We start from the raw sequence: 22,889 nt of genomic DNA on the forward strand, positions 1-22,889 counted from the left end.
AAGAAATAGATCTGGAAGTTTTAAAATATTGGACTTGTAAAATAAATTGTTAGTATGAGAACGAGGAGGAGCATTATGTATAATTCTTATAATGTTCTTTTGTAAGATGAGAATTTTGTCTGTAAGATATTTGTTGGCGTTACCCCATGTCATTATTCCATAATTCAGATAGGGAAGTATTAGGGAGGAATATAGTGTAAAAAGTGTTGATTTTGGAAAAAAGTGTCTTATTTTATTCATTATACCAATGTTCCTTGATATAGTTTTGGATATATTTTGAATATGAATGTTCCATTTCAATTTATCGTCAATCATGAGACCTAAAAATTTAGTTGAAGAGACCCTATTTAGAGCAGTATCGTCCAAAAGGATGTCTCCAAGTAGATTTTGCAAAGTGTTACTAAATAACATAAAGTTTGTCTTCAGGATGTTAAGGGATAATTTGTTTGCTTTAACCCATTCAACTACATGTCTCAGTTCACGATTTATAGTAGACAATAGTGTATTTTGGTTCGCATGGGAATAAAATAAGGTCGAATCGTCTGCAAATAAAATGAAAGATAGAACATCTGAAGATTTATAAAAGTCATTTATGTATATTAAAAATAACAAGGGACCTAGTATACTACCCTGTGGAACTCCACAATTTATTGGTCGCAATGCAGAACTGTGATTATCTATATTTGTACAAATTGTTTTCTATTCGATAAATAATTCCTGAACCATTCCAAGGCTTTCCCTCTAACACCATAGTGTGACAACTTTACTAATAGGATATCATGGTTAATTGTATCGAAAGCCTTGGAAAAGTCCAGGAATATTGCAATTGTATGTAAATGTTGATCAACGGCATGTGATAATGTATCGATGCATTTCAATACCGCTTGAGTTGTATTGTGATTTGCTCGAAAGCCAAACTGTGATTCGCAAAAAATATTATGTTTGTTTAAGAAGTCTGTTACTCTAATAAATACGATCCTTTCCAAAACTTTGGATAAGGATGGTAACAGTGATATTGTGGTCTGTAGTTTTTTGTTTCAGATGTGTCTCATTTTTTGAATATCGGGATTACTTTCGCAATTTTAATGTTATTTGGTACAATGCCACTAGTGAGTGATAGGTTAAAAATGTGGGCCAGTGGAGTCGCTATTGTTAAGATTATGGATTTGAGGAGACAGTTATCAATTTCGTCGTGTCCTGAGCTTTTCTTTCCTTCTAACCTATTCACTATACCGATAATTTCCTCACGGTCAGTAGGGACAAAAAACAAAGAAGATTGGTTATTATTCCCCAGAAAATTATCAAATTTACTGCCAGTTGTCGGAATATTTTCAGCAAGTTTTTCTCCAATTTGAGAGAAGTATAGTATGAAGATGAAGATGATAAATCTGAGGGTGACGGTGATATGATGATGTTGATGACGATGATGATGATTATGATGATGATGAAGACCATGGAGATGATGGTGGTCAAGATGAAGATATTGGTAATGACTAAATCGAAGGAGGAATAAATTCACGATAAAAAGGATACGACACAGAAATTTTACTTCAAATATTCTGATAACATAGATTTAACGTTTGCCTTTAATGAGTGAAGAGACGAAGATTGTTTTATAGACTCTGCTGGTAGAGAGTTCCACAAATCTGGACCATGGTGTCTTATGGATCTCTGTGCAATAAGCAGTTTTGGGTTGATTAAATGGAAATTTGAAGAGTTACAAGTAGGGTATGAATGAATAGATGTATTCAGAGAATAAAAATTGTGGAATGAAGGTAGGTGGGAGCATGTTATTTACGTACTTAAACATAAGTAGTAAACATTGAAGTGTATTTATGTCAAATACTGTTAGAGTCTTTAGTTTATGGAATAATGGATTTGTGTGTGAAAAATATTGGGAATCAGTACAAATTCGAATTGTTTTTTCTGTAATTACGCAAATTGTATTCAAGTTTTCCATTCTTTATGTAGAAATGTCAAAAATTTTCAGCTCGCGCTTCGCGCTCGCATTATTTAATTGATGAAATATGTAATGTCTTCATGGCTAAATGCAAGCAGTCCTTAAAAGGCACTTTTCGATCAGTTCAAAACGTATACAAACATTTTTTGCTCGCGCTTTGCGCTCGCATTAGTAATGTAGGAAGATCCCCTCTTTTTCATGATTTAGGAAACATGAATTGTGTCCCGTTCTAGGTCTAAATCTAGAATTTTTTCCGCTCGCACTTTGCGCTCGCATAAAATTGTGTAGTTATACTGTACAGCTACCCTGTTCATGATTACAAAAACTGATTAAATTTTTCCATTCTTAATGTAGAAATGTCAAAAATTTTCAGCTCGCGCTTCGCGCTCGCATTATTTGATTGATGAAATATGTCATGTCTTCATGGCTAAATGCAAGCAGTCCTTAAAAGGCACTTTTCGATCAGTTAAAACGTATACAAACATTTTCTGTTCGCGCTTTGCGCTCGCATTATTAATGTGGGAAGATCCCCTCTTTTTCATGATTTAGGAAACATGGATATATAGAGTGTCCCGTTCTAGATCTAAATCTAGAATTTTTCCGCTCGCATAAAATTGTTTAGTTATACTGTATAGCTATCCTGTTCATGATTACAAAAACTGATTAAAGTTTTCCATTCTTTATGTAGAAATGTCAAAAATTTTCAGCTCGCGCTTCGCGCTCGCATTATTTGATTATTGAAATATGTGAGCCATCCTGGGAAAATGGGTATTATAGGTGAAATTTTGGATTTCGGTGTTTTTATGTTTTCTGGTACCTGGACACATGTACAATGTGTATACAAAATATTAGAGTATAATTCATGTTTAAATTAGAGATATGGCCAATTGAATCAGGGGTACCCCCCCTGCCTGGCTGTAAGGGTAGTCATGGTAGTCTGGCATATTATTCATCTTTTCATGATAGGGAAATATTGGTTCTCTTGTAACGCCCAACATACCTGGCCTAGGCGAGGTGATCTTTGTAGTGAAGACATAATTTCATACATACACACCGAGGCGAATACAATAAAACAAATTATTATGCATATTCACCCACACTAGAACCCACACCCACACACTCACATTATATGCAAAAAACCCTTATGGAGACCATTTGTCATACTACATTCGTCATAGCGCGTAGTTTTAACATGGGAGGAGATCACCAGATCCAATGACCAGGGGCAGATGGGGTTGGATTATTTATCTGAATTCTTTTTTTTGGGGGGGGGACAGCTTATCATTATTTTTGGGGGTGCCCACCCCCACATACGCCGCAGAATATTTTCGAAAATGGGAGGGGGCTGTCCATGCAAACGAATTTGGTATTTTTTTACATGTTTATACATGCGTTCTAGGTAAAAAAAAGTGGGGCCAAAGCCCCAGCCCACCTCTACCCTACTAGATTCGTCCCTGCCCATAAGCCCCACCCCCCCCCCCCAAAAAAAAAGACACTACCTTGCTGTTTGTCCATACTTTACTTTCTCGCAAAGTAAAATCTAAAAAAATCATGCTTAAGCTTTGGAAAATAAACACAAACAAAATTCAATTTTGCAAAACCAAGTTTTTTTATGTGGCAATAAAGCTGATGCGAGCTACATTTCATAAAGGTTTAATATGACAGCAACTCTTGACGAAATATCAACTTTCATTGAACGAGCGAATCAGGAAGCAGAAGTTTCACTGTTTTCATGGTAGTTTTCATTCGAGCAAGGGATCATAATTACCAACATTTCTTGAAATGGGCCACAGTTGGTTTCTTTTTAGGGATGGGGCAGTCATGGAAATATATTTCACAAATTAGTGCCAAATTATATGGATCACTGAAGGATTATGATTTTTTGGCACTTCGTTTAAAAAGAAAAAAAAATTGCATAAAAACTTGTCTCCACATATTAAAACGACAGGTATTATAACTAACAAATAATCACAAATACATAATCTTCTTTTCTATGCTACACTCTGTACACGTGTGAATGAAATGCGTTGTAAACATCTAATGCTTGAATAAAAATATAATTTCAGAGGTTAATTCTTGATATGGAAGAGACTACATACATTTACTCTTTTCTATGCAGCAGTATTAGCAAAACTCAGGGATGTGCATCGCTCTCCACTGTCCAAATTTGCACTAAAAAGGATATTAAACACGACAATCTCTCCTTAGTGTGTGCCTTCAGTATTATTACACACTCCTTAATACAGTAGCAAACTTACCACATTTCAATTTTTTACAATGACATCCTTCTAAAGGGTCAGCAAACGTTATAAATTAAGTTTAATGTTTTTTAATCGAAAAATTTCATAGAGTTTGTTCATTCAAAGAAAAACATGTATTTATTTTTCCATTTCCTCCCCAACCGAGGAGGCCGAGGTGCCTTGTCATCATCTAAGATCTTTCCATATATCCTATTCCTTCTATATGGAAAATCCAGTTCATATATATGGGAGTATCTGAGAGAGTATGTCAGCAGGGTCACCAAAAGGGATAATTTTCGTCCTCTGCATTGTTTGCTTTCTTCATGTCCCGGTTTTAAAAATGCCACGTTCCGTTGACTCGAATCTGCATGTTTGATGAATGCAATTGAAAAGTTCACCGATATTAATGTGTTATAAAAACAGTCACATTTCACTCTTATTTGTTCATGATTCATGGACATTTATCAACAACATGATATTTAACATTTCACTCTTTGACTGTGTGTAAATGTTATTTGTATTTCTAATAATGGTGGAAGTACTCGCTGATGTCATATTTTTCTACCAAAAATAATAAGATTAAACTATTGTTGGGTAAAAGAAAAATTGAATGGCGGATGTCAGCTGCATTGTGGTTCTGAGATGCCTTGTCCTCATTGCACTAATACAGTTGCTCTGTAGATCCATGATGTGCCTTTAACATGCTTCACATAACGAAATAAAGGCCAATTAGTTAACAAATTTTCAGAGTTGAAGTTTATTTTTAAAAAAGACTTTAAAAAGATATATTTCTTTTATTTTCAAAAATATTTCTTTTTTAAACATTGAATGATTTTGTGTAGAAAGTTTGCGAACCTCATGTAATGTAGCTCGACTAGATGGTAGAAAAAATAAGAAATAACCCCCCCAAAAAAAAAAAAAAAAAATATATATATATATATTGTTATTTTTGAATAAATTTCTTATAAATTGTGACAATCTGTTTTCTAGTTATAATTTCGATATCATTTGCACAGTTTTGGTAAACCTCATACAAATGAACCCCACCCCCTCTGAAAAAATTAAAATCAGAAGTCCGACAAATAAGAATTTGTTTTGGAAGGGGATTTGAAAAATGTCCATAATTAAAAAGGATACTTCGAGCTTAAAATGATCTCATCAAACGTACTAAGATACAACAAGCAAATGCTGCAAATTTCATCAAAATCTGATAACTAGATCTAAAAGGGTTTTTCATGCAATATAAGCACGTCTTAATAAATATTCGCTAGATGGGCTGATGATGTCACATCCCTACTTTATTTTTTCTTATGTCAAAACATAAAATCATACTTATTTATTTTGTCATACGTGTGTGAATGATAAATCACCCTTTTTGCATTCATTAATATCTAGTCTTGGAGGCGGAAAATAGAACAAACATAATTTCATGTAATGATATACAAAATAACATTCAAGTTGGAACATCTTTGCATAAGTTTGTCAAGTAAATTCATAAAAAATCATGCATAGAACTGTTTCACCGAAATAATCCATATCTTTAAATTATCATGGCTTTTTTACTCCTTGTCCAATTTTGATTTTTTTTAATATATATTTTTACAAACTTATTGCATGTGATAGATTTAACTTAAATGGCTATGTTACATACAAATGTGTAACATAGCCCGTCCGCACCTACTTAGATAGTCCGTCGCTACATACAAGTATGAAACGACGGACTATCTAAGTTGGTGCAGATCTAGTTGATAGCCTCGGCAGACATAAGTTAGATCTTAAAAAGGCCGTCAAACATGTCAAAGGCCCGGACAAATACCGCGAATCGCTTCAGCAGTCGCATGTAATTTGAAGTTCCTAAAAAGCTCTCTCTCGATCGATCCACATAAATACGCAACACAAAATTCACATTCAAGTGTTAAGTTGCCATATTCCTCGCATCACAATTATCAATGAATCTAACAAAACAACTCAATCTGCAACATAATTCAACTTACCTTCATGAGTTTGAGCCAGGGGAATTAAATCCAATCAACATATATCCGAACCCGCCACCAAATATATCGAGCAAATATCCACTGTTCTGAAAAATAAAAATGCGCCTGACATTTTTTTTTATTTCCCGCGGGTTGTTTGTTTTGTTTTTCCTCGCGACGCGCGCCAGACAAAAGTTTGATGACACGCGTATTTAAATGACGTCCTAGCGCATTTATTGTCTCTCACCAATAGTCTGGTTATCGCGCGACGCCACACATATATAACGTCTTCATGGCTAACTGTATGCAATCTTTAACAGGACTGATAGGCCTAGCTTTCCGATCAGTTCAAAACGTTTATCAAAAATTTCTACTCGCGCTTCGCGGTCGCAATAATTATTGCAGGCACATCTTTTTTCAGAATGTTCAAATTTTAAGAAAAAATAAATACAATTTCAAAAAAATTGCTCTCGCTTCGCGCAGGCATCATAAAATAAGGATTATAATAGTATACATTTATGTTGATTTAAAGAATAAAGCTAAGAAGTGGCTTATAGGACTACCCCCTTCAAAGAAACAAACGAAAAAAAAACATCTTCGAGCGGCCGATCGGGGAAAATATGGCTGAAAAAAATTCAGAAGGCTAGATCCGCCCCTGATTCATGTGCCTATGAAATATGATAATTTAACATGCATTTAAGGCACTTATGATTGCCTGGGGGAGGGAGGGGCCGCCATTTTCACGAAAATTACACAGGGGCGCCAAAATCAGGTCGAATTTGGGCCCCCCTCCCTACGAAATCCTGGATCCGCGCCTGTCTACAGTGTCATTCTGTCATTTGATATCGAGGAAATAAACAATATTTTATCTAAGAATTGAAAGCGATCAGTTTATCATGGATTTTTGTTTCTCCCCTACAGAAATCCAAACGTACTGCATGCGAGTATCTAACTATATAGCGAATAGCTGGTGGCTTGCTTAATTAGCCATTTTAAGCTAGCAAACGATACATGCTCGATAAAAGGTTGATTTTTGTCTGCATTTTTTAATCTTTGTTTTCTCTCTTATCATGTCATATACATTTTGTTAACATTTCATTTTGTAATTGCTGAAACGCATTATATATATAAATTCTAGTATTTTTGAAGTTTTATGTATAATTTGTATAATTATATTTGTAATGGATTTATTGTATAATTTATTATTTTGTTTCAAATAGTTTGTACAAATTGTTTACAGAATGTGATTGTGTATTTTGATTTGAGAGAATATAATAAAACATCCTTTAAAAAAATGCCTATCACAAGCTTATCAAGCTATCCGCTAACAAGCTGCAAGCTAGCGACTAGCGAGCGAGTAGCATGCGGCTAACTTAAAATTTGCTTGAGGGTTAGGTCCATATCCATGTATTGTAATTTGTACTGTTTTTCATAAAAATATGCAAGTTTGCATCTCATACATATGACTTCGTATTAAATTTGAATTGAAATGAAATCAAGAATGAATATCATATCATCATGTTTGTGCCATATTAATCGATCCCCAAATTCATGTGATAAGAATAGACACTCCTACAATATCTATTTCGATTCTTTATAAAATGTTGATAATTTTTTTTTCGTTTTTCACCCGCAATAAGATTTGATTGAACATCCTGAGTATTATCGAGCTGATTGGTAAATTCATAAAAAAATATTTGTTTTCATAATTGATGAAAGGATATCGGACCTAACTGAGGAGCACTACTATCTCCTCTAAGTAGTGGCTTCTCCACACTGTGCCGTTGATGGCGGTATGATAATGATCTTGAGAAAATTATACTTTCTAAATGTTCTTCTGAGAAAACGATATTGGCCGAGTTTCCATTCGTAGTTTGTTTGAAACATTAACAGACTAAAAGTAAAGAATTTCCAATAGCATATGGGGAAACGCTCTTGTAGTCTAGGTTTTCAGATGAGTATTTTGTTTCCTATTTCCATCTTGGTGATCGTTAGGAAGACTCTCATCTCATTAGATTTAGTCTACATGTAGGAGATAGGGTGCTTTATTCAGAATTTTTTGTGGGGAAGGTTTGACAAGCTTATCCGGGGTAAAATTGTGCGCTGATTCCAAAATGCCACTCTTATTGACCGTGCTCACGCCATTTTGGTCATTTTGGCCAATTTTTGACCAAAATTACCATTTTTACCACTCTTTGAGTAGTTATGAGTACTTTAGTGGCATAAATTCCAAACTAGCTGATTTGTACGTAGTGTCTGCAGATGCATGTTTTTTTTAATCAGTTGAAATAATATGACTAGGGTTTTAACCTCTTTTTCTTCTTGCTCATCTCTTCCTTTCCTCTACAGTGTGTATAAAAAAGTTTGCACTTAGGAGAATCCTAGTATATATATATACATTCATAATATTCTGAAGCTTTTTCCACAATTAAAATTTGCTACTGGTCTCTTTAAAAGAATGACGATATAACTGTTAAAAATCTTTCCTCTTACCTTTGAAAAGTTCGTGAAAAATGATTTGCACTTAAATTAAAAATAGATAAAGGTAAACATTAATCAAGAAGATTACATTGACTTTATAAACATAGTGATTTGAAAATATGTTTTACGTTTCTAATTTGTTGGCTTGCCCTAAATACTTCATAGAGCCCCAATGCACCCCTGTCCCCCATACACCGAGGTCATTATTATGGCGTCTGGCTTTACACAGAGATGTGATTCAGATGAAATGGCTTGGCATGATTTTCGTTCTGTTTATCATTGTCATGCTCGGGAAAAGTGTCCAGAAACAAGAATTAAAATAATATAACAATAATAATAATAATAATAGCGGCATATTTACCCAGGGTAGCCACTTCAGTTCCGAAAACTGTTCTCCCAGCGGGCCCTGTTATTATGCTAAAAAAAAATGAAATGAAAACTCATGCACTAGAAATGATAGCTTAGTACAAAATGCTGGAAATATCTCAAATATTTTTTTTTTTTACATTCAGATATGTCCTCAGATCTAGCTGCCACAAAAAGGGAAATGATTATGCTTACCTCGGGTTAAAATGTTATTTTGGGTTGTGAAATTGTTACAGGACGTTGAAATGTATCTTTTTCTTTATTTGATTAACTAAACATGTAAAAAATAAATAAATATGAGAAATTAACCGCACGGTCAGATTGTTTTCTCCGTTTTTCATTGACATAGTGGGAATAATATACATTTCTGCGCAAAACCGATTTCTGTGAGATTTATTTAAATGGACAGTGCTCACTCAAGTGTAACCTTCTTTCAAAATTCTTTACTTTCATTTGAAAGATGAGACCAAAACTCAAGAATATATGTGATTAGATTACCCCAGGTTGTTTCTTTTTCAATCCCAAGAACTTTATCAAAGTGTAAACTTGTTATCGATATGTACTATATAAGTGAAAGAATAAAGTATTCGTTAAAAACGGAGCTACAAAACTTCAGTTCGTGAGAACAATGTTCAGGGTAGGAAGGGTATGAAACAATCCACATCGAGGCTTACGCACAGTCACATATCAAACTGATTATGATTACTCGAAGCGTAAAGAATATGATTGATATATAGGCTACACTTGTATATAAACCAAGAAAGCTTCAACGAGCACAACAACAAAAAGCCTCGAACAACATTATAGGTTAAAAAGTAACGTAGATATTGAATATCAAAATTTGACAATATTTTGTAAAAACGGGTAGGCCTATATATACAGTTGATGGTACATGCGTGAGGTAATATGTCTCCCAGAAACAAATTAAGAAAAGATGATCTTACATATTTGATCAAAAGTCAATCCTATTTTCTCATTTGTGGAAAAAACCTTGAGTAAATCACCTTAGATTTATTTCGTAAGTTTGTTTGTTTGTTTGTTTGCATTCATTTCTGCGTTCAAAACACAATACAAAATTATTTATAATTACAAAATACAAAATAATTCATAGTATAAACAATGTCATATTAAATAATAAATATTCTGCTTTATCAATGTTATAAATGTATTAATTCAATTAGTATAAGTTTGGGATTGTCATTTTTTCAAGCAATCTGCTTATGATGACAATCCTCCTGCAAATTGTGAACATCATATAGCTAATCATTTTTGTCTGGAATTATCTTTTTAGTAATCTTTATTTACACTTTATGCCAAAAATGCTAACATATTATGTTTATTATGTTATGAAAAATGTATTATACAAATGTTATGGATGCAGAAGAAAACAATAAATCAAATCAAATCAAATCAAATACAAATAAGGATGTGAGTATAAATTAATAAGTGTAAACATATACATATAATGTAATAAATGAACGCAGGAGACCGCCATCGTGAGCGGTTAGGCTTGAATTGATGGCGGCCTCATAAAAGATTCGTGACTAAGATTGATATCTACTGACCAAGTGGGTGCATTGCAAGTGCAGGTGCTGGTGCTGTGTATAGCAGTTGAGTAAAATCAGAATATTAAATAGCGAATGTGAATATTTGACTGAATGTTTTAATTTAAAACAAAGTTAATAGCAACCAGACGGTTGGGAGGTTTATATTTACAAAGCCATGCCGAGAAGGGATTCATAGTTTTAATATTCCCTATTTTCATTGTAATAATTGTCTGATATTGTCATTTTTTTCTATTCAAATCATATCATTTTCAGCCTGGATTACACCTTCAAACTTCTGCTGCATTAGAAACCACGCCCTCTTCGGCAAATATTTGATTAATATGGCATCTTAGAGAGCTCTTACCACAACAGGTAATATGTCACATTGTGAAAATATTTTTTTTTCTCATTTTATCACAACAGTCAGAAATATTTGTTCTTGTGATTTATGTCATCGTTAATTTGAAGATTTCAAGATTAAGAAAAGATAATAATAGGGATTTGGCAAAGTAAAGGAGAAAATTAGTTTCTATGAATTATTATTTCTCTCTCTCCCTCTTCTCTCTCTCTCTCTAACTTTTTCATCTTTCTCTCTCTCTCCTACTCTTACTCTCATTCTCCTTGATTCTTTCTGGTTCGTTATTTTTTTCTTTAACCGCTACTCTGTCTCCCTCCCTCCACCTCTACCCCACCACCCCCCCCCCCCTTCTTAAGATCACCTCTATTTATCTGTTTAAAAAATGAACGCTTTCTTTCTCCCTGCACTCTAACTCTCCCTCTTCATAAATCTTTACCACGCCATCTGCCCCCCCCCCCCTGTCTCTCTCTCTCTCTTTCTCAATCTATCTTCCCTTTTTGAAATATTTTTTGTCTTTCATTTTCATCAGATCACTACTCTGATCACCATGGCAACTAACTTCACCCCAGACCAACAATGTGAAGGAAAGGAGTGTCAATCAATGACAGATGTGACGTATTACGTGGAGGAGAAGAAGAGACTCTGTGATGACTGCGCCTCTAAAGAAAGATGCATCGCAAGAGTTAAAAGAGGTGTACCAAATATTTATTGTGAAGAACATGATAAAAAGGTAAAATTATATTGTAAAAGCCATGGCGAACCAATGTGTCATTTGTGCACTTTAGTTAGGCACAGGTATCCTTGCGTAACGCAAAAAATAGATGACGCGATAAAAGAAATAAAGGGCAGGCTGACGGTTCTAAACGAAAAGGCAAAGGAAAAATTGAAAGAAGGCCGTCTATGTGAAGATGACATTAACCAATGTATGAAAGACACAGACACCCATCTACAAGCTTTGAAAGATGGAGTTAATTCGATAATCAAGGAGGCGATCACCATAGATAAAGCCAAGGAGAAGATGGATGCTGACAAAATCAACCAAGAATTTGATGATCAGAATCAAGTACTTCAAGAAGAGATTATGAAGATTAATGAGAAGATTCGAAAGAACAATGAAGAGAGAGAGAAACAACTTGAATTAATCCATACAAATGCACAGATTAGACAAAGACACATGGACAATAAGATGAATGTTCTTCATAGAGACATTGATAACATTGTTAAAGAGAAGGATAGGAAGATCAGAGAGTTGATGAAATCATTGCAGGATGACACAAAAACAATAGAGAATGCAATACAGACCATAGATACAGTAGTAGAAGACGATAAAAACATTGTTAAAGACGGTCATAGTGTGAACATGTCAGTGAGTGATAAACTAAAGAAACCCCTTTATAAGAATGATGTGAAACAGACCACTCATAGAATATCAGATGTGAGGTTTGTGAAGGGTGTTGAGAGAGAGAAGTATGATGGTAGGATTGGTGGGTATGATGGCGAGTGGATGCTTAGTGATGCAATCAATGTCAAAGATGAAATCAAAGTCCCACTGATTTTTGGTTGCATAGATGAATGTAATGTGATCATCACTGACAGAGCTTTAGGTAGCCACACATATATGTTAGATATGAACACCAAAAACATCCAGAGAGTGATAACAGGTACTGATGCATCACGTGTTATCTCCTGTACATTGCTGAATGATGACAAGATGATATGTGGTAGAGCCTGTAAAGGTTGTACAGGGAAATGTTTGACTGGATGCATCAGTGTGTATGACAGACAATGGATGCACATCAATGACGTCACAATACCAAGAAACACAACGGACGATACCTCTTGGGTGGATGTAGCTGTTGACCGTGATGGGATGATCATCGCTGCTGAGTGGAAGCAGTCTAAGATATACGTCATCAACCCAGCTGATAGTAAGATCGTGAATACCATCAAATGTAAACAGAAAGTAGTGATGCGAGGTGTGCTATCATCAGGTCACATCATCGTTCAACCTTACCCTCCTGGTAAGAAGGTACTAATCATAGACAGACAGGGTGGTCAAAGGGAAATCCCCCACAGTGATGTCATCTATAATGTCAGTGTTGATCCTATAACAGACGACCTCTACGTTGTGACATCAGATGATAAGTGTAAGACGTGTGTGATTGATCAGGTGATGAGAGGGAGTGAAGTGAAAAAGAGAAGAGTGACGTCATTCCCTCTATTAATTAGACTGACTGATAAGGATGATAGGTTCAAACACCTTTCATTATCTCGTGTAATGATCTCATCATCAGGCAAGATAATTGCTTGTGATGGAGATAGTATTCTCGTCTTCGAAAAGCGACTCACATTCTAAACGATGATATGTCGGGATCATTCACTATAATGAATATGAGACACACTGACCAGAATAATACCATTTTTCGATAATTGAAATATCTGTAGCAGTGAGGCCTAATAAGACCTAAAAACTCTGACCCATTTTAAACATCACGGTTAACAATATGCATTTATTAAAAAAAACTCCCGCATCCAAGAACATGTATATAGTGCATGTGGAAATAGGTTTCTACATCATTGGTTGAAAATATTATTAGCAAGGTCATACTGCATATAATATGACGAGGCCGTCATCATCATCGAGCCTACAGGCCCCCGATGGAATATCCTTTAAGAAATTTTGTTTTATAAATGCATAATACATCTTGTTAATGTCTGTTCAGTTCAGTTCAATTCATTTATTTCCAATTAAAAAATCACAATATAACAATATTAAAAACGTAAATAATTGAGAAAATGTAAACCATATTCATGTACATGGATTACAAAAGTCTTCCACATAAAATATGTATATGTATACAAAAAGTTAAGATTTTAAACAACCGAGGAAATAGGGAAATTATAAAAACCCAAAATAGAATTTGTCTAGTTAACCTCCCCTAAAAGAATAAGACAAAATATAATTGACAAAGTAAGATATAAGAAACTTATTTGCCCACAATAAAACACAAGATCAAATAATAAAGAAAAAGCAAACCAAACAATACCTACACAAAGGTAAAAGGTGGAAAATAAATCTACACAAATTGAAGAATTATTAAATGTTCTTGTATGCTTATTATAAATGCATTATAATTCTTTATTGATGTTATATCACTTGGCAGGTCATTCCAAACTGTTGGTGCTTTGTGACTGAATGAAAAAAGCAGATATGATTTTTCGACTGCCCATAAATGATATTTTATTTGTATTCCTTGTATTATAGTTATTTACCGACATATTTAATGAGAGCATATTATTAAGTAAACAAGGTAAAAACCCAATTTAATGTTTGAACAATAAAATCAAGATGCAATATCTATTCAACTGATAAATGTTAAGAATTTTGAGTGATTTTTGTAAGAAAATTGGACTTCAACTTAGATTTGTAAGTGTTTTCCCAAACAGCATTACTGTAAGTCAAAAATGGTAAAATAAATGTATTGTAAAGCAATCTCAATATTTTCTTAGGCATGTTAGGTAATACTGTTCGCAGTTTACCAATGATACCAACACCCTTTGAAACTTTATTTGCAATATACATAATGTGATCAGTCCATGTCATGTTTTCATTTACAAAAATACCTAAAAAATAACAGAGTGGACTCTCTGATAATCTTGCCGTTCATTAATACCTTCAGTTGTTCAGAAATATTTGTATGGAACTGATTTTATTTTACTATGAAAGTAGATTAAATTAGACGTTTCAGCATTCAATGATAATCTGTTACAATTACAGGAATGGTCCGGGCTGGAAAATATTTATATTTGTAGAATTCACAGCCGAAAATTTCATCAAAATCGGATAACAAATAACAAAGTTATTGAAGTTTAAAGTTTAGCTATATTTTGTGAAAACAGTCGTCATGAATATTCCTTAGGTGGGCTGATGATGTCACATCTCCACTTTCCGTTTTCTTATGTTATTACATGAAATCATAGTTTTTAGAGGAAAAAGATTGAATAAACCTAATTTCATATAATAAAATACAAAAGAACATGTTGAGATGTGATATCATCAGCCAACCCAATGAATATTCATGACGACTACTTTCACAAAATATTGCTAAAGTTTAAAATTCAATAACTTTGTTATTTGATTTTGATGAAATTTTCGGCATTTGCTCAGTAAATTCTACTCTATTTATTAATTTATACATACTTTCAGCCTGGACCATCCCTTTAAACCAGTATGAAACATTGATGAATTTGTCATTTAAATTGTTGTTTATTAATAGGTAATTTTTTTTTAATAAAAAAAGTTGGTATCATCGGCAAACAAAATGAATTTCAACTCATCAGAGCAATTAGGACGATTGTTAATAAATAGTAAAAACAACAGGGCGCCGAGGATTGAGCCCTGCGGCACGCCACATGTTACGTTTAGTGAATCGGATAATGTGTTTTGATACAGGATGTACTGACTTCTACCATAAAGATAATTATCAAACCAAGATAAAGATAATCCTCTGATTCCATAAAACTTAAGCTTGTGTAATGTAGTTGAAAAATCAATAGGGTCAAACGCCCTTTTTAAATCCGAGAAAACTCCAATAGTATGCTCTTTTTTACTAATAGAATGGGCAACAAAATCATATAAATCAGTTAATGCCATTTAAGGAGACAGATGCTTCAAGAAACCAGATTAACAATGAGTACATAGTGACTGAGAGGAATATACAATTTTTTCAAAGATTTTTTAGAAGAAAGGGATAATTGATATTGGTCGGTAATGTGCTATGTTATGAATATCATTTTTTTTATGTATGGGCACTACTTTAGCTACTTTTAATTTCTGTGGAAAAACACCAGATAGCAAAGAGGAATTTGAAATATGACATAGTGGTTTTGAAATTACATGAATAACATTTTTTAATACTCTAGGATTCATATCATCTATTCCACAACTATTTGTAGCCTTTGACTTTTTTACAATATCTGTAATTTCACTCTCAGTAACCGGCTTGAAATAAAGAGATTTTGAAAAGGGTATCGGCAAGAATTTGGCAAAGTCATTATCAGTATTGGGTAATGATTTACTTATTTCCTGTCCAATATTCAGAAAAAAAACATGTATAAGTGATTATAAATAGTTTTGGGATCTTGAATTTCTTGACCATTGAATGAAATATATGAAGGAAGTCTTTTCCTAGACTTGCGAAGGACATAATTTATCACTTCACATGTCTTTTTTATTGTTTCCTTGACCAATTTTAAATTTAAATCTGTAATAATTCTTAAATGTTTGTTTACAATGCTTATATTACGAATAATACTACAATTTTTGTTATATAATACCTTAAAGGTATTATACAACAAAAATGTATTTTGACATTCTGATACCGATGTGAATGCAAAAATAAAAGGAAATCGAAACAAATAAAGTCATAATGGCATAATGCCATATTTTATATTTCCATATTTTCCGGTATTTGAAAGATAGATAACCAAATATACTCACGATTTGAAGGCGCAGATATTGATTAGATTCTACTGAGTGCAGTGGCTGAATAGATTTAGTGAAGAATTAAAATAAAATACAGAGATTTATCGTAAAATTGAACAAAAAGACATATTAAAATTATAGATTGGAATCATTCACCTTCAATTTGGCTGGCAATCATCACGAAGCTAATTAAATATGCATTCTGTTCATGGACAAGGTTTAGCTTCCTTCCATAACAATAATGAACCTGCCAGAATTTTAATTTAAACATTGTGTCACATTTCTATTTCAATCACATTTGTTTGTCGTACTAATAGCAATTGGGTTTATATCAGCGAACAAACTAAGAGCAAAACACTGACAAGATTGTTTGGAATACAATTCAATGTAGATTTATTAATTTTGACCTGTTCAATGCAAACATTAGGGAGGCCGTCGCACAAAGTATCACATTTTTAGCCTCAATACCGGCCGAGTGCGTTTTCCTTATTCAAAAATATTTTCCGTTGGTGTCATTCTTTATTCAAGGAAAGGAAAAAATGTAATACAAGATTGAATGAATTCAACGGTGTACATAAAGTAAATAACGTAGTAAGATTAAGGGAACTTGGCGTGCAAAGTCCACTGCTAATTGCAAATACAGATATGGAACATAAATATACGCGATACATATTAAAGAGGGAGATATGGATATTACACATGTTTATTTTATGTTGCATGGATGGCTGGCATGTTGATGATGATGATGATGATTATGATGACGATGGTAATGGTGATGATGATGGTGATAATATTAATGATAATGGTGTAGATGATGGTCCAGAATACAATGACTAGTATAAAAATTATAATCTGTTATTAAAAGATAACATATAATTGTACATAGAATGCTATTATCGATTGCATTTTATTAACTTTTGGTGAACGATAACGAACAATATGCGAGTAGAAATGTTGAATTAATTCATTATTGATTCTGTTAACACTTTTGGTCGGTGAGATTATCATTCCTTGCAAGTGGTTTTAGTTTGTACGTATTCGTGATATGATATTATGAAAATCATGTTACATGACCTCATAATCTATCAATTTGTTAGAAATCACAATGCTTGTTGTGAGTTTAATTTGAAGATTAATTCAATGATAAGGATAACTCTCTTATCCTGAGCATATTTGAAACTCTTTCATCTTCAGCATAGTGCTAAGATCACGTGGTAAGAATTACGTTGAACCCTATTGGTCAGTAAAGCGTCGTGCAGAAAAGTACTGAAAATTATAAAAATGCTTATGGTTTTTAGCAAAAATTGATTTCTTAAATACCAGTTTAATGTAATGCTCTCCAGGATATTAATTTTAGCTTTTAAAATAATGACGTTGATGTTCTTTTTTATGTTGGTACCTCTGGTTGTCTTCCTTAAAGAAATATCCTCAAGGATAAGATATTCAGCAACTGTATCTACAATAGGTTGGAATTAATTTTGTTACGTTATATATTTGATGAAATAGGCATACAAACGACAGTAATGCTGCCCATTTAGAAAACTACTTTAAAACCACCATACCGTATCTATGAGAAAGAATTATCAATGTAATTTTGATAAAATATATCAAATGATTATATAATGTGTTAATGTTATGTCCAACGTTTTATGTGAAGCCTATAATGTATCATTCTTAAGAAAAGCGCATGATGTAAATATTACTATTCCTTAATACGATATATTATCTGATAAAAGGAAGTACAGTGGTGCTATAATGTTTGTGAATCCACCAGAAAATGAACATATATTTGAAAGTTGTCAAATTCTACCATCTTTTAGATATTTTATTGTGCAGTCAGGTGACAAAATATAACGTTCAATATAGTTTGGTTAACAATCCATGTGCACCATTGTACTTTCTGATGGGATTCACTCACTTGTAAGCACCACTGTATATTTAATCGTTATGAATCGTAAATTAAAAAAATTAGAAAATTCATTTCAGTTTATCTATGAGGCAAGTTTTTAGTAGCTGGCCATTTAAGCTACAAACTATGAAAAATTGTTTTATTTAATGTCTTTCCACCTAACATTTAATGATAAATTTGTCATTTATTTCTAGCCTTTCGGAGAACCTACATGGCTTCAAAAGAATTTTGACTTTAATAACTTCTTTTATTTTCTTTCTCACTTTAATTCGGTTGCGCGTAATCTATTGCCTTTGGAAATGGTTGGCTTTATATCAAGTCTGTTGCCTTTTTTTTTGTCAATGTGTATTTTTGAGCAAGCTGATTTCGAACAATAATAGACCAGTTCGTAGTTACTTCAGGGACAATTTTGGTCATACATGCATGACCTTTCATTTCTTTCATTATGATAGGCAGATTTCAAAGCAAGATATTACGTTAGCATGCCTTACATAGCAGGATGAAGAAATTGAATAGACCAGGTGACTAGAATAGCAGACCGATGAACACTTAATGAATGTGTTTGTTGCATTCCTACTTTGAATGCATATCATAGCATGTTGCACAATGTACTTGGCAAACTGTGAAATACCCAGTCGTTCGTGGACGCATTGTTCTTGTTTTTGGAGGTAAATGAAAATCACAATTCAAAAGAATAAATGAATAATCAAGACATCAAAGTTGGTGCTTATCCCATTAGATTTTAAACCACCATGTTATTTTAGCACAAATGACCTTCCTCTGATCATGGGCAGAATCTTTTGATCATAATAATAATAATAATAGGCATTTATATAGCGCCATCTATCTAGAAATATTCTATTCCGAGGCGCGTTTTTTATTATTATTTTATTATTTTATTTTTTATTATTATTATTTTTTTATCATGCGCAGAAAGGAACTACGAACTGGCTTATTGCAAAGATACTACAAGGGGAAGATCAGACACTTCGGCGATTTTTTGAAACGCTCGATAAATGCTTGTGGGAAGGGCGCCCAATAGCGTTGAGTAAGTAAACCTTCGCATATCGGCACGCGACTGTGTATAAAACATATGGGGGAAATGAGAGAGTGGCTCGTGAACATGTTTCCATATTTTCTTACCAAGAAACATCTGAAATATACTCATCTCAAATATAAGGGGGAAAAATTGGAAGAAATTTTTTTTTCGAAATGTAAAAATAGTCTATCCCTTCAACCCTTCACCATTTCTCTCATATGTTTTGTACACAACTATCTCGCGATACGCAAAGATAAAAAAAAGGTCGTTACTTACTCAACGCTGTGGGGCGCTCTTCCCAAGCGTTTCATTACGCGGTCTATGTACTGTCCGATCTTCCCCTTGTAGTATCTTTGCTTATTGGGAGCAATTGTTCACACACTTTGAGCACGAGTATTGTATTTGGAACCCGGGGGGGGGGGCACTTCCATTCACGAGTGGATACCATGCGCGACCATGGGGTCTCGAAAAGCACCCTAAACACGTAATTTCCATATTCTGAAAATGCACCCCTTAACACGTATTGGCGTGTGAAACCCTACCCTTAACAAGTATTGGGAACAAAACGATACTCTTGGCAAATATTTCTGAAATGAACCCCCAAACAAGAACAGGAATGTTTTATTGTTACGGGTCCTTCGGTCGTCGGCTTTACCTTATACGACCCCACCTTCTACACCTCGCGCAAATCAGACTCTGAACACGAAGTGTTGGGGCAAAAACGACATCCTTTATAAAACAATTTAATTTTGTTTTATCATCCCCGCAAATTCGACCCTAAACACATAATTTTCCTAGCGAAATAGATACCCTTTTTTCATTATTTTTGTATTTTTGACACCCTTATCACGTTACGTACGTAACGTGCCCTATCGTGAAAAAGACATCCTTTTTACGTGTTTTTTTGGTCGCGCATGGTATCCACTCATCAATGTAAGTGGCCCCTCCGGGATTTGGGAACCAAATCGGTCATCATTTCACAAAAATATATGCGATCAATCGTAAGTGGCAATGGCAAATCAAGATCATGGTTGAATGTACAAAATTGTTCATAATAATCACATTGAACCAACCAGAATCAATATTTACAATGAACAATTGATCGTAAATGTGTGTGTTAGCGGGCCACTAATCGTAGATGTTGTACATTGGACTCGGTTGATAAATCACTTCTTTATCATGTTTATGGCTGAACGCAGCCATACATGTACATAAATATCGTTTGCTTTGTTCCATGATATCTGAAATCTTTTGAACGTTTGTGAAAAATAAAACTACACTGATCGGCTTTTTTTTGTCTGAGGTATCTGTTATCTATGGTATATGTTTATGAAACCAATCAATTTCCGAACAACATACTGCAACCTCAAGTGATTCATAGTACGATTGATTTAATTCATTAAGTTAAAAGAAAGTACTATTGATTAATTAAAATACAGAGAGAGAGAGAGAGAGAGAGAGAGAGAGAGATAGATAGAGAGGTTCACTGTTATGATCATTCATATCACAGTTTATATAGCGAAAAATGAGAGAAAGAGAGAGAGTGTGAATAAGTGAAAGAAGAATGACTAGAGTGAAGAGGTGTGTGTGTGTGTGTGTGTGAGTGGATGTGTGAGGGTGTGTGTGAGAAAAGAATGGGAGTCCAAAAGAGAGATATAGATGTAGATAGAGGACAGAGATACAGAAGGGGAAGGAGAGAAGGTTACTAGAGTGGAGAGGTGTGTGTGTGTGTGTGAGTGGATGTGTGGGTGCGTGAGAAAAGAAGGGGGAGTCCAAAAGAGAGAGATAGATGTAGATGGAGGACAGAGATGCAGAAGGGGAAGGAGAGAAGGTTACTAGAGTGGAGAGGTGTGTGTGTGTGTGTGTGTGTGTGAGTGGATGTGTGGGTGCGTGAGAAAAGAATGGGAGTCCAAAAGAGAGAGTTAGATGTAGATGGAGGACAGAGATACAAGGAGGGGGAGGAGAGAAGGTTACTAGAGTGGAGAGGTGTGTGTGTGTGAGTGGATGTGTGTGGGTGCGTGAGAAAAGAAGGGGAGTCCAACAGAGAGAGATAGATGTAGATGGAGGACAGAGACACAAGGAGGGTAAGGGGAGAATTTACTAGAGTGGAGATAGAAGATGTGTGAGTGTGTGTGTATGAGCATGCGAGGGTATGTGTGTGTGGGGGGGAGAAGGAGAGAGAGGAAAGATGGATGGAGTTCACAAGAGAGAGATAGATGTAGATGAAGAACAGAGATGCAAAAGGGGGAGAGAAAAGGTTACAAGAGTGGAGATAGAAGATGTGTGAGTGAGTGAGTGTTGTGTGAGCATGTGAGGGTATGTGTGTGTGTGTGGGAGAATAAGAGAGAGGAAAGTAGGATGGAGTTTACAAGAGAGAGATAGATGTAGATGAAGAACAAATATGCAGTGGGGGGAGAGAAAAGGTTACAAGAGTGGAGATAGAAGATGTGTGAGAATGCGAGGGTGGGTGTGTGTGTGTGTGTGGGAGAAAGAGAGAGAGAAAAGATGGATGGAGTTCACAAGAGAGATAGATGTAGATGAAGAACAGAGATGCAGAAGGGGGGAATGTTACTAGAGGGAGAGAGAATATGTGTGAGTGCGTGTGTGTTTGGGAGAGGGAGAGAGAGGAAAGATGGATGGAGTTCACAAGAGAGATAGATGTAGATAAAGAACAGATATGCAGTGGGGGGAATGTTACTAGAGTGGAGAGAGATGTGTGGGTGTGTGTGTGGGCATGCGAGGGTGTGTGTGTGTGGGAGAAAGAGAGAGAGAGGAAAGATGGATGGAGTTCACAAGAGAAATAGATGTAGATGAAGGACATAGATCTAGAAGGGGGAATGTTACTACAGTGGAGAGAGAAGATGTGTGAGTGTGTGTGAGTGAGCATGCGAGGGTGTGTGTGTTTGGGAGAGGGAGAGAGAGGAAAGATGGATGGAGTTCACAAGAGAGAGATAGATGTAGATGAAGGACAGAGATGCAGTAGGGGGAAGGAGAGAATGTTACAAGAGTGGAAATAGAAGATGAGTGTGTGTGTGTGTGTGTGTGAGCATGTGAGGGTGTAATGGTATGTCCGCGTGTGAATGCGAGTGTGCAATGGTATGTTTGCTGCCTGGGAGGGGGGGTCTTCTGTGTGTGTGAGGGCGTGTATGTGTTTTTTTTGGGGGTGGTATATTGTGTGGTAGGGAGTGTGGGGTGCGTGGGTGAGTGAAACATATATATGTTATCTTCCTCTTGAAGGCTTGTAGATTTTCTTATTTGTTTTGACATAATTTTGATATTAACATGATATTGAGGTAATTTTTTTTTTCTCTTACAAAAAAGTTTCATATGGTTATAGAAGAGAGATTTGGCGGTTTCATTTCATTTGTAATCATTTTTAAAATATTTGTTATCTAATTGATATTGATATATTTACTTCTTTGATTGTTAATTGATTGTATACATGCAAAGAATCTTTATTTATATGAATTGTGATTGTCAACCTATTGTTTTGAAAGAGGAAGAAAATAAAATATTATCTAAAAAAAAAAG

The 22,889-nt window shown here is 34.6% G+C and overlaps 1 protein-coding gene across 1 annotated transcript; it reads left to right on the forward strand.

Annotated features, from left to right (window-relative positions):
* The first annotated feature begins 10,852 nt into the window (after positions 1–10,852).
* LOC121416692 lies at positions 10,853–13,418 on the forward strand. Its single transcript, XM_041610162.1, has 2 exons — positions 10,853–10,939; positions 11,455–13,418. Exon 2 carries the CDS (start codon positions 11,473–11,475, stop codon positions 13,279–13,281), a length of 1,809 nt encoding a protein of 602 aa, XP_041466096.1. The 5' UTR covers positions 10,853–10,939; positions 11,455–11,472; the 3' UTR covers positions 13,282–13,418.
* The last annotated feature ends 9,471 nt before the right edge of the window (positions 13,419–22,889 follow it).

The sequence above is a fragment of the Lytechinus variegatus genome, chromosome 6 (genome assembly GCF_018143015.1).
Source record: "Lytechinus variegatus isolate NC3 chromosome 6, Lvar_3.0, whole genome shotgun sequence".
Taxonomy (NCBI): Eukaryota; Metazoa; Echinodermata; class Echinoidea; order Temnopleuroida; family Toxopneustidae; genus Lytechinus; species Lytechinus variegatus.

What these genes read in the sequence shown, in the direction of transcription:
- LOC121416692 (XM_041610162.1), top strand. Translation starts at nt 11,473, where the DNA reads ATGGCAACTAACTTCACCCCAGACCAACAATGTGAAGGAAAGGAGTGT.